This window comes from Plectropomus leopardus, chromosome 1 (genome assembly GCF_026936395.1).
Source record: "Plectropomus leopardus strain MGB_pleo_1.0 chromosome 1, ASM2693639v1, whole genome shotgun sequence".
In the NCBI taxonomy this organism is placed as follows: domain Eukaryota; kingdom Metazoa; phylum Chordata; class Actinopteri; order Perciformes; family Serranidae; genus Plectropomus; species Plectropomus leopardus.
Genome location: NC_142176.1, coordinates 3,461,392 through 3,473,758, shown reverse-complemented (window position 1 = coordinate 3,473,758; position 12,367 = coordinate 3,461,392). Strand labels below are relative to the sequence as shown.

General features: G+C 36.6%; 2 protein-coding genes across 3 annotated transcripts in view; both read left to right on the top strand.

The window, feature by feature from the left end:
- aldh1a3 (aldehyde dehydrogenase 1 family, member A3) overlaps positions 1-2,344 on the top strand; it is a 40,084-nt gene extending 37,740 nt beyond the window's left edge. The window contains exons 15-16 of the mRNA XM_042485687.2: positions 1,083-1,157; positions 1,247-2,344. Coding sequence (XP_042341621.2) covers positions 1,083-1,157; positions 1,247-1,316 — 145 coding nt within the window. The 3' untranslated portion in view covers positions 1,317-2,344. The remainder of the gene's footprint in view (positions 1-1,082; positions 1,158-1,246) is intronic.
- A 929-nt stretch (positions 2,345-3,273) lies between these two features.
- lrrk1 (leucine-rich repeat kinase 1) overlaps positions 3,274-12,367 on the top strand; it is an 84,438-nt gene continuing 75,344 nt past the window's right edge. The window contains exons 1-2 of one of the 2 annotated variants that reach the window (XM_042490273.2): positions 3,274-3,412; positions 5,551-5,684. In XM_042490273.2, the coding sequence (XP_042346207.2) occupies positions 5,615-5,684 (70 nt within the window). In that variant the 5' untranslated portion in view covers positions 3,274-3,412; positions 5,551-5,614. Of the gene's footprint in view, positions 3,413-5,550; positions 5,685-7,470; positions 7,603-12,367 lie in introns of those variants that run through there. The other variant, XM_088083033.1, reaches the window with a different exon arrangement.

Here is a 12,367-nt window from a genome sequence, read left to right as displayed (position 1 = left end):
CATGAATGCATTACATTTGTGCGTTTTTTACGTATTGTGTCAACGTTTCTGAAGTGGTGCAGTATGGATGGGTCATCGCCGTTGGGGGGGTGCAAAAAAGTTTGATGATGTCATTGTGTACTATAACTACATCAGTCTAATTGTATGTAATACCATAAAATTAAATTATCTATCTATCAATCTATATATATATATATATATTGAATTTAAACACAAAAAAATATTTAAACACAGAAAAGGAAGTACTTTCAATATACTACATGCTAATTAGTATACATATATGTATGTATGTGTGTGTGTGTGTGTATATATATATAAATACTTGCTACGACTACTACTACTATTACCACTAGCATGTGGTAGATTGAAAATAATTTATATATATATATATATATTTAAATTTAAATATACAGATTATTTTACTTATCTATTTCTTATCTGTTACTGACTAACACAAAGAAGGAATTATTTTATTATTTGTTATTTGTTTTTTGTCATCCAAGAACACAGTGGCATCCTGACAAAAACCTGACATCGACAAGGTTAAAATTCTTAAAATTAATGATTCATAAGTCATATTAATGTGTAATTATTTTTATAGCCTGATTTTTAAAAGCATATTTTATGTGCAGAGCAGTATGAGTGTGAGTCTTTGACACTGCGAAAAAAATCATAGTGTATAAAATCAATGTTGCTGCTAGACATCGACATATCCTAAACTGTGATCATTTATTTTTTTTAATCTGCTGAGCATGTTGTATATTTATTCATTTTTGTGCTTTTTTTCATCTTAAAAACACTGTGGCATCATGACAAAAAACTGGCATTTGAAGAATTAAAATTCAGAAAATAAATGAATATTTGATATTAATGATTAAGACTGATGTTGGTTCAAAAATAAACCCAATCAAAGTAGAAAATAATATGAATGTATAATATTTTTTATAAAGCTTGTTTTTCAAAAGCGTGCAGAGCGATGCGAGTGTGTAAGCGGGCCCTAAGAGTTAAAATAGTTATGTATTTGTTAACTTAACAGAGAACAAATAAAACACATAAAATGAATCTGTTGCTCTCTCTTTAAGGGTTAACTGTTACAACGCCCTTCATTGCCAGACGCCCTTCGGAGGCTTTAAGATGTCGGGGAACGGACGAGAGCTGTGAGAACTCTGTTTCTTCATATTTCTTCATCTTTATTGTCCACCGTGCGTCCTGTAACGTGTCTCCTGTGTCGTCTCTGTCCCCTCAGAGGAGAGTACGCGCTGGCTGAGTACTCGGAGGTGAAAGCGGTGACCATCAAACTGAGTCAAACCCTGTGAGAAGAAGCGGTTCATCACATCACAGCACACACTCTCCCTCTGTGTCTTCAGTCACGATGCTGAGATTAGAGTTAAAATATCGGCTAGTCCACACCAGCGTGTATCAGAGTCCAGAGAGAGTCAGCGTTTATTCACCTTCGCTATGAAATGCTGCAGGATAAAGACAGACTTTTACTCAACAGCTGCAGCAGACAAAAAACCCAATACTGCACATTTTATTTTTTAACTTTTATAAGTATTTAAAATGTGATGGGAAGAAAGTAACAAGCAATAAAAGAAGAAATTAGAAAAATGGGTAAGAAAGTAGTAAAAAGTACAAGAAAATTTCTCAAGAAAGCTGTTTTTGTTTTTTAAATCATCAAACTATCATTTCAAGGTCAAAAATAAAATTTTTAACCATTGACCCACAACTCACCTTCGAGAATTTAATCAGTGTTTCTTTGTGCTGGAAAATTTTAGTGTCCCTGTCGCCCCCCAAACAGTTTTAATACACTAATAATAGATTGATGAGAAGATGTTTTGTTTCACATTGACTGTTTTGGACGTCCATCAAAATACTCGTGTAGTTATAATGATCCTAATAATGATGAAGCAGAGCGGTGCAAAACACACAGTGACTAATCGACAATAATAGGATTTTTTTCATGTGAATTCCATTAAAATCTCGTCAAATCTTCCTGCATGGGACGATGTGGGGAGAAACGACTGCTGTTTATCTTTGCACCTGTTGAGTAGATGATGTTTGCAGATACTTTTTGCGCTGATTGGAAGCTGGTGTGATCAATACGAATGTGCGTCTTCCCTTTCACATGTTGGAGGGAACTCTGTTTCCTGTCCCTGTTAAGGTAATATTTACCTTGCCAGTAATATTTTAGTACTGTAACGATAGTCTCAACTTTCTTATTTTATTTTATTTTTTAACCAACATGAGTTTTTATTATCACACATGAAATAAAGTCTGTCTCTGCATTTTTCTCACATTAGTTTTGTATTTAAATAGAAATTCTGAATAAAGAAAATCAAATGCACTTTGTTTGTTATTCTTTGCACCTGTGGTATGTTTTTTCAAGAAAGCCTGGAATAATAAATATATTTTTTTTTTATGTCTGCTTAGAAATGCCTCGAAATGTTTCATATAGGATGTTTAGATGGGGCTGCTGAAAGGTAGCCTACCAAAGCTAAAAGCTGAATTTAGAAATTCAGTTATGCTGTTGAAGTACATAAGTGTGTTGAAAACTATGGAGATGGAAATATGGAGAGTTCAGGAGTCGTGTATACTTTGGTTTCTTATTTTACAGTGAATGCTACTAATTCTCTGTTGTGCATAGACTTGTATAGCTTTGGTTAAAATGTGTACTTCCTGGGTGACAGAAAAGAAAAGAGTAGGGGAATGACTTTAATTTGAATTTGCTGCCCTTAGAAAAATGCTTAAGATCCAGTAAAGAATGTTGACTAGGATTTCTTGTTTCATCTTATTTTGTGATTCACTAAAATACCCATCATTTCATCTATTTATATAAATAATCTTGCTGTTTTTTTTAAGTGCACTGCCCTGATACCCCCCCCAACACTGTCAATACAGACTCTTGCACTTTAATATTTATTTCTCTATTTTTTGTAGCTCCGCTTTTTACTAGATTTGTATTTTTTGTGCAGTATATTGATCTTTAGCTATTATATGTTATTCTTATCTATTGTATGTTATTCTACTTGACCTTTACCCTTTACCCTGTACTGTGGCAAAACTTAAATTTCCCCTCTGGGGATCAATAAAGGATTATTTTATCTTATTTTATCTTATCTTAAACAATCTTTCCTTGTTGCTGCTTTTATTTTGAAACTTTTACCTGGTTTTGTTTAATCGAAAGGGCGGTGAAGCATAATTTTGAAAATCCCCGCCGGAAATGGCTCCTTGATCCACATCCAATGGTTTGACTTGACGGCGCGTGCGTGGATTGGAAAGTTTGCATCGTGGAATCAGGAAGTCCAGGCAGCCGTCGATGTCAGACAGAAATCTGTGCAGCTTCTGCCGCCTACGTGAAGCCGTGAAGCCGTAAAACCGTCTCGTGATGCTCCGTGAACTCCTCCGACATGTGGTGAGTCAGTTTACAATCACCGGGGGTCATAAAAGTTTGTGTCCGGAGTTTAAACCGCTTCTGTCGGCGCAACAAGTGGTCGAGTTTAGCTTCAGCAGAGCTGGTTCGCGCATCCTGGTCACTGGAGGGAAAAACAAACCGAACTGCGTTTAAAAATCTGCCAATTTAACACAAAATGTGCTCATTTCTGAGTAACGTGCGCCATGAAATGTAATTAAATATATGTTCCATAATCTTATGATGTACTGTATAATTCGGGATTATGAGGGGCACTGATTTTGAAAATATCTCAACTTTAGAAAGTGTTTCAGGCCGCTGTATGCACGCAAAAGTCCATTTACCAGCCTGCTGTTTTAGTCTTATAAATGAATGGAGTTTTGCATGAAGTGGAACCACCCAAAGGAGTTGTCTCAGTGACCTCAGCTTCTTTAAATATGGGCTTCTCCACAGTCACTGTGCACTCATGCCTCCTCCTGATGTGGGCACACTTCACACACCTCCTTGTGTGTGTGTGAGGATGAAAGTCAGATAAAGGGGGTGTGTGTTTAACACATCAACACCTGGATGAAGTATTAGTTTTCTTGTGCTGCATGCAGACACCTTTCCCTGGCATTTAAACCCCTGAAACCTGAGAAAATGTTTTTTTTTTTTTTTTTGAAAACCAGGAGAAAATAACACAATGGGCAATTTGAAAAGAAATGTCCCGCAAACTGTCAAAAAAAAAAAGAAAAAAGTAACAAGTGACAAGGAAATTATTTTAAAGTCATTCGAGGTCAGATATTTAAAAAAAAAAAAACTGAGGGAAAAATATCCAGAAAACTACATTTATGATTCTCTTAATTAGATTTAAAATTATGTTACAGAAAAAAGGAAAAACATGTACTTTTTAGCATTATTATTTTTATATTTTTCCATTTATTAATTGATTGATGTGTTTATTTATTTATAGTTTATTTAAAGGTAATTTTCTTGTTGCTTGTTGCCTTCTAATGTTTTGAAAGAAATCAGCTACATCATAATTTTTTGTTTTGTTTTGTTACCCTTATTAACTTTTTTGAGGTTACATAAAAAAATTTTTTAAAAATAAATCAAATTAAAATATATAATATTGAAGAATAAATAAGAAATCTAATCGTTTTTAAATTGTTAAATTAAATTTTACATATCAATTAAATTAAGGCAAATGTAACAAAAATGCAAATATATTTAATTCTGACTATATCTATGAATCAGAATATTTCTTGCATTACATTTTTTACATTTACATTTATGTAGGATCATAGCAATCCAGTAAAATACCAGCAAAACTCCTCATGCTTTCAAAACACTTAAGGTAAAATTAGTCATTACATTTAACCCTTTGTACCCTAAAATAACATTTAACCCCTTTCTCAATTTCTTAACATAGGAGGAAGGTAATAAGCAGTGGAAAAAAAAACCCAAATGAGCAAGAAATTAATAAAAATGCACCCGCATGCTACCCGATTACCTGAAAATAAGTCAAACAAAGAAACAAACAAAAACTAAAAAAAAACCAAAAAAAACCCCCATAAAATACAAAAAAATAAGGAAATGACCTGACAAAAGTGCTTGAAAATATAATAATTCTGTAACATTATTTTTAATAGTTAGCCATGATAATAATAAATATAGTTTTTCCCTTACTCTCGCCTTTTTTTAAAAAGGCCTTTTAAAAAAGGCTATTTTTTGAAGGAAAAAAAGCCAAAATGTTTCACCACAAATTTTGAAGAAAAAGAAAAGGCCATTTTTTGTTTGTAAGAAAACATGCCATGTCTTCTATAAAAAATCTCTCTGTTAATCTAAGCAGGGGCTAAAAGATTTTTTTTTTCATTTTCTTGTTGATTTTTGTTGTTGTTTTTTTAAAATAGCTGAAAATATTTAAAGGAAAAAAAGGTCACATTTATTTAAAAAAAAAAGTCTGTTTTTAAAAATCAGAAACTGAGCATATTTGCTCTGGGTTTGAAGGTTTAAATATGTGTAACGCGTGTTTGAAAACAGCGCAGGAAAAGTGATGTTGCTCCAGGTTTTAAATGGGTTTTTTGTGTCTTTTTCACAGTTGGAAAATGTTTTGGCGTGGCTGTGTTTTTCCTCATCATTGCTGCTTTGTGTTTGTGCAGGGCGACCGCTGAATCCAGGCCTCCTCTCCGCTCTGATAGCGACTAACCGGTCCCTCCAGTAGGAATGTCCTACTGGTCAGTGGGCGTCCCCCAGGACTCTGGAGACACTCCCAGCAGCATGGAGCCACGACACAGTGAGTTATCGTCCTCATGGCTTTGTTTTCTGTCTGCGGCGGTTTCACAAAGAGTCTCACTGCAAACTGAAATGTTGTGATGTGTGGAGGCAGCGCTGCTTAAATTTAGCAAAAAGAGAACTGAAAGTGTGATACTTTAAGAACCGCAAGCTTTATCTTTTACTGTCTAACTGCATGTATCAACCAGACCGAGAGAGCTTTCCAGACTTCAGAGCACTCGAGGCGTGTGGAGCAGCAGATTACAGCAGACTGCAGATCAGCAGCGTGCTGAATGATGGCAGAGTGACAGCAGGAGGTGATAAACTGCAGAAGATCAGATTACAGCAGGTTGACTGTCCACCTTTGTCAGCATCAGAAAGGAAGCTGCTGTGACCTGCTGTTATATTTTAACTTCCTGTCTACGTCAGAGGCGAGGACACGTCTCTGTGCTGGTTGACGTCTCTGCTTGAGGCCCCTTTAAAAGCCGAGCAGATTGGTTTAAGTTCTTTCAGAAACATGCGGGAAAAAGGCAATGAGCAAAATGGCAGGAAATGTCCCACAAATTGCAAGAAATTAGTAAAAGGCAATGACAAAAATGACCTTAAAATTTGTTTAAAAAAAGGGTGGAGGGAGTTATTATTTTTTTTAAGATATATATTTTTTGAGCGTTTCTGGCCTTTATTTGAAAGTGCGAGAATGTGGATTACATGCAGCAAAGTGCGGCTGGTTGGACTCGAACCCGGGGCCGCTGCGCTGAGGACACATAGACTCTGAATGCGGGGCGTGCACTCTACCAACTGAAAATATATTATAAAATTTATTATAATTATATATTTACAATTATGTAACAGAAAAAGATATACATACATTTTTAAAATGTTTTTGCACTTTTCTGAGTTCATTTTCTTGCATGCTTTTGTTTTTTTCTTTTCCTTTCCTTTGTTTTGTTTTGTTTTTTGCTCATTTTCTGCTTATTTTCTTGTAAATTAAAGTTCTTGCTATTTTCGGGCCATGTGTTATTAGGTTAATCCTCAGTGCCTTCTCCCCATGTTTTTGCAAAAATCAAACCAATTTGCTCATTTGTCAAAAAGTTAACACATATTTGACCAGTTATGCAGTTTAATGCCAATCTTACACCAAACTCCCTTTGTCAGAGACACATTTTCAATTTTGGGATAGTCAGTGTGCAGTTTGCTTCTGTAAATATATATATATATATATATATATATATATATATATATATATATATATATATATATATATATATATATATATATATATATATAGAGAGAGAGAGAGCACTTTCTTAAGGTCATTTTCATTTTTGTTTTTTACTTTTCTTTTTTGTTGCCTAACTTCAGGTAATTTTCTTTCTTTTTTTTGCTAAGTTGCTCCCCATCTTCTTCCTCTCATTCTTTTGAAAACAAATTAAGCCAATTTGCTCAGGTTTCAAAGGGTTAAAATGTATTTTCGCCTCATCCTACCACCAAATAATAGAAAAGTATGGATAAAGACGTCAGTATCAGTAAAAATGAAGGATCCGTACCTCTCTACAGTTGATGTTTCAGAGATCCGGATGCTCTGTGGGACGCGGTGGGCTCGGAGGTGAGTGCTGTTGAAGGTTGGACCGTCAGTGAGGGATTACAGTGAATCAGAGCAGAGACAGAGAGAGGGAGACACATACAGGAAGCCGGGAGGCTGGCGTGGCTCTTAAACAAAGGAGCATCATTCCCCCGCTCCCTCCTCCTGCTCCATACCTCTCCCTCCCTGCCTCCCCCGTCCTCCCACCCTGATCAGCCCGTTGCAGGGTTACAGAGGAGGCAGAGCATCACAGCTGGGTAGAAACCGCGAAGGGAAGCCATGAAAAGAAAGCACTCAGCTTTAGATGTGACAGAGGCAGGAGGAGGACGAGGAGGACACGCTGCTTCGATATGAGCAGGTTAGTGAGACGGAGGAGAAGACGACGGAGCTCAGCGCTGACGGAGGCTTGTTTATATGCTGCACATGTCGGGCTGACTGAGCCGTAAAGCTGCTCTGCGCTCAGCTCCGATCAGTGTGCTGACAGCAGATCAGGTCTCAGTGTGGTCTGCAGGTCTGTGATGGATCTGATGACTTCTGTAGCGCTCATTCCTGTAGCATGAACGTGCATGAACCTGATTCTGATGTCTCTGAATGCATCTCTCTCAGGTACTCTGCATGGATGGATTACTCTGGGTTTTAATGGAGGATTTTAGCAGGACGAGGTCTGAATGTTGCTTCAGATGAATTTCAGCAGCTTCTGGTATAAAAGTCACATTTTAAAGGGAAAAAATCTGAATTTATTTATGATCAGAGTAGTGCTTCCACTGCTGTGGGCATGAATTTTGCTCTTCATGCTCCATAATGATTTTATGTAATTTGGCAACGGTTTTCCATGACTGTACTCAGAGTTCGTACAGTCATGGAAAACCTGGAAAAGTCATGCAATTTGCAAAAAGCAATATTTGTAGCCATGGAAAAGTTTTGGAAAACTTAATATACCCTGGAAGTTTTGGAAAAGTCTTGGAATTGTGTTTCACAAACCTGTATGATAACGCATGATGTGTTAGACTTAAGGAAATGTGAAAATCTTTTCCTCATGTGAAGCTGCTTCCTTCTTGTGGTCCAGCAGAGAGAAAGTGAAACAGTCGGCGAATGTTTGGTGATCGAGGTGGAAAATCCCCTGAAAGCTTCACACTGACACTGATAAGCAGCTCTCATGGATTTATGTTTGATGCTCATTTTGTAAAATACTGCCTTTTCCCTTCGAAATAGAAACGTGAATCAGCATTCGGGGAGTTGAGGAGAGCTAAAGGTCTCTGAGGGAAATTCTATTAGGTGGTTTAGCAGCTCCTTAAACTCCTTTAAAGCTCAGTAATCCTTGAAGCTGGATTTATTCCTGCTTTTTCTTTAAAGCTTATTTTTTCAGGCATTTTTGCTTTTATTTGAAGGAGAATGACGGGCAATATGGAGTGAGAGAGAGAGAGGCAGAGCTTTAATATACAGTCAATGGCCACTTTATTAGGTACACGTCTGTATAATGCAGTACATTATAACAGCTCCACCATAACACAGGTCTTCTCACAGCTCCTAATGCTCAGTATTTGCTGACATTGTCGAAATTACATTTTTCAAATGTTAAAGTGGAGAAGGTGTTTCTAATTTTTGGCCGTTTCCATTCACATGCACACATTAGTGGGGCAGAAAATTCGAAACACCTCTCAATAGCATCCAGTGCTTTCACTGACTATAGCTGATATTTAAATCAATTAACATCTTTATGAGAGTGTCAACAAAAATTCAACAAAATATTTATCATTAAAGTAGACTTTACAGCAGGACGGTTGTATTTGACAGACACAAACCAGTCTTGTTGTAAAGCGAGTTCCTTAATACCTGATTTTGATGGTGGGTGCCCTCAGTGCTAAATTTCTTGAAGGAATTGTGCATTTATTTGTCATCACATTCAAATGTATTCATCATTTATAGACCAATGCTTCGAATCCTTTTTCTTAGCCAAGGACTTCTTACAAGACAGACTTTATACTAAGGACCCCGTCATGTATGTTTCTTGGAATAATTTGCGTGTCCTGTTTTTTACACGTCTGTTGTCTTCATCGTGCGAAAGATCAACACAAGAAAATAGTTGCAGGTTACAGTGGAAGAAGGAAGCACTGTTTGACTCTGATGGCTAGTCCGACAGGTACTTTTTGGTGATGCATGTCGAACTATAAACAACAAGATCCAGGAAGTTTCAAATTATGTGTATTGACTATTCTATTCACCTTTCCCACCAAAATTAGTGTGTGCACAAGGGATTTTTAAACACTGGTAAACCTGCTAAATATAGGCGATAGACTGCATACCTATTGCCTGTGAACACAGCGCTGCAGCACATGAGTCTGCCTTTCTGTCAGTTTTTATATATGTGTGTGTGTGAGTGTGTGTGTTGTTTTGTTGGTGTGTCCATGTGATGTCACGGACAGGCAGGAGAACAGGTAAACAGTAGACAGCAGCAGGAACAGAGGTTTTTGTAAACTTTTCGGTCATTTCTTCTCTTTATATCACTCTTAATTATTCAGTCTCTCTTTCAAACTCGAGGCAGACTAATTTGGATCGGTGTTTTAGCTGCTTAGGAGGAGACAGAGGGTAATTGTCAGCTCGTCATTGCATCTTGCCAGTTAAGAAACTGAAATTACCGTGTTCACCGGGGTCTTGTGTTCCCGTCACTGTTGATCTGTGCTGAAGAGGATAAAAACCCGTGTCTACTGCAGAGTCATTTGACCCAGGTGTGAATGCCAATCGTACGCATTCCCATTACATTAAAAAGCCAGATGTTAGCAGGTGTTAGCGGATATTTTTTGCAGTGGGAATGAGGCTTTAGACTCAATATGCACTGGTGAGTTAGATTACTTTAGAGCTTTATTTAAAATAGCGAAACATCCCCAAAGGGGGAAACTCATATGCCGCCATGGCTAACATACAACAACAAGAAATCAGACAATAGAAATACAACATACAACTTTAAATTTAGCGCCTGACATAGCCACTGAAGGAGCGCAATAATCCAACTCAACAACAATAATATCATGCAAATAAGTATCCATACAGCTGCCTCAGAAAACGAAAAATGATAAAAAACTTAAAAAAAATAATAATAATAACATAGAATGCAAACCACACAGTGATCATATGTTAATACTGGGAAAAAAAGTAGTGTACAATGGCCACGAAGGGATGATAAAACCAAGCAACTGCCACATATTAAATATTCATAAATGCTTATAATAGAAAGTCTTGAGAAGGGATTGTAAAGATACTAATGAAGTAGTGAGTCTGACCTCAGCAGGCAAAGTGCTCCACAGTTTGAGGTCTCTGACAGCAAAGCCGCGGTCACCTTTCGTCACAAGCCGAGAACACGAAACAACGAGCAGAGCTGCACCCACAGATAAAAAAATTAATAAAAAAGAAATTCCTTTCTGGTGACGTAAACTTTATTGCGTATAAATGGGAGGTCAAAACGTAGTGGAAGATCCGTTTTCCATTAAAATAAACTTAACTGTTTTCACTAAATTTAGTTTTATGTGTCATGGCCTCGGTGTTGTGTTCAGATTTTAAATTTACGGAAAAAGAGAGCGTTCGTATAACATTATACTTTGTATCCGCAGATATTCAGCAGAACTGAGGTGTCTAAACTGGGAGAGAAAAGGTTGTATTGGTGCATCCGTCACTGGTGTACTGGGCCTCCTCTGCAGGTTTTTATGTCTTTTTGCTGTCTGTAACATGATCCTATGAACTGATGATGCTCCAGCCTCCTCCTCCTCCTCCTCCTCCTCCTCCTCCTCAGCTCCTTATAGTCTCATCCTCTGCCGATCACTCTGATCTTTAGTCTCCGCTGTTGTCTGTACATGCAGCAAAGGTCAGGAGTGAATGTTCCCTCTGAACTCAACCACACTGAAAGAGCTGTTGGCAGCCTCGTTCCTCTCAAGGTCCTGTTTTAGCGTTCCCAGACAGGTCGTGTGAGGCTGTGATAGCCGAGTATTGACGCTGGGTTTGTGTCTAATGGTTTCACTCCCTCAGGATTTCTCATATAGCCTCAGCAGCCCAGTCAGACTCTCTCTGTCTTAATTATTCATAGGAAAGCTGCCGGGCTGCAGGAAGCAGGCGAACGCGGCTCAAACAGGAAACAGAAGGTTTGCTGTTAAACGAATAACGAATAACCAGTCTGACTCAAAGGGAAGCCAAGATTCACCAAGTCATGTATTTACAAGTACAAGAATATATCTGAGAGAGTCAACCAGCAATTACTGTCAGTTTTAGGCTTATTCTGTGCGATACTAAATTCAACCAAAGGAAAACCCAAAATAACAACAACAGCAACATTAAAGAGACAAAATAAATGATTTATAAACAAAACATTTCATACTCTAAAACTGCCATACTCTATTTAACACTGTGGTTATACCTAAATTATTTTACATTATGATCAGTTTGTAATTTTCAATCGTTTAGCATTGTAAGGCTTTTTCAAAACTTCAGAGAGAGCAACACAATTTCAGCTCAGTCCATGATTTCACTCCCAAAACTGAAATAAATCTATATTTAACATTTGTTCTCACTTTGTGGTTTAAAAATTACCAACACTTTTAAATTATAATGTCCTTCTCTTAATAAAAAAAGACAATTGAATACATACCGAAAGGCTTTTGTGTACAACTCTAAAAAGTATTTCCATTGTTTTTATATAATGTCTACAAATTCTAAGGTGTAGGATTCTCTATTATTATTATTATTATTATTATTATATTTTTGTATTATTATTGTTATTATTATTATATTTTTGTATTATTATTTTATTTTTATTTACTTATTTATTATCATTATTATTATTATCATTTTCATTATCATTATCATTTTAAAAAATCTCTTCTTTTCTTTGTAAAATTTTGTATCTGTTCAGCTGTAATTATGATTTTTTGCCAGCAATACCAGAAGCTATCTTCATGCAATGAAACATGTACTATGAACTATTGTGCATCTTGTTGCAAAGGTGTCGTATAATCCCATATATGCCAGTAGGTGGCATGACACTAACATAAAAGCATTCACTCATTCATTCATTCATTCATTCATTCATTCATTCATTCATTCTAAAAAAAGCCGGCTTTATGTTTTATCCTAAGTGC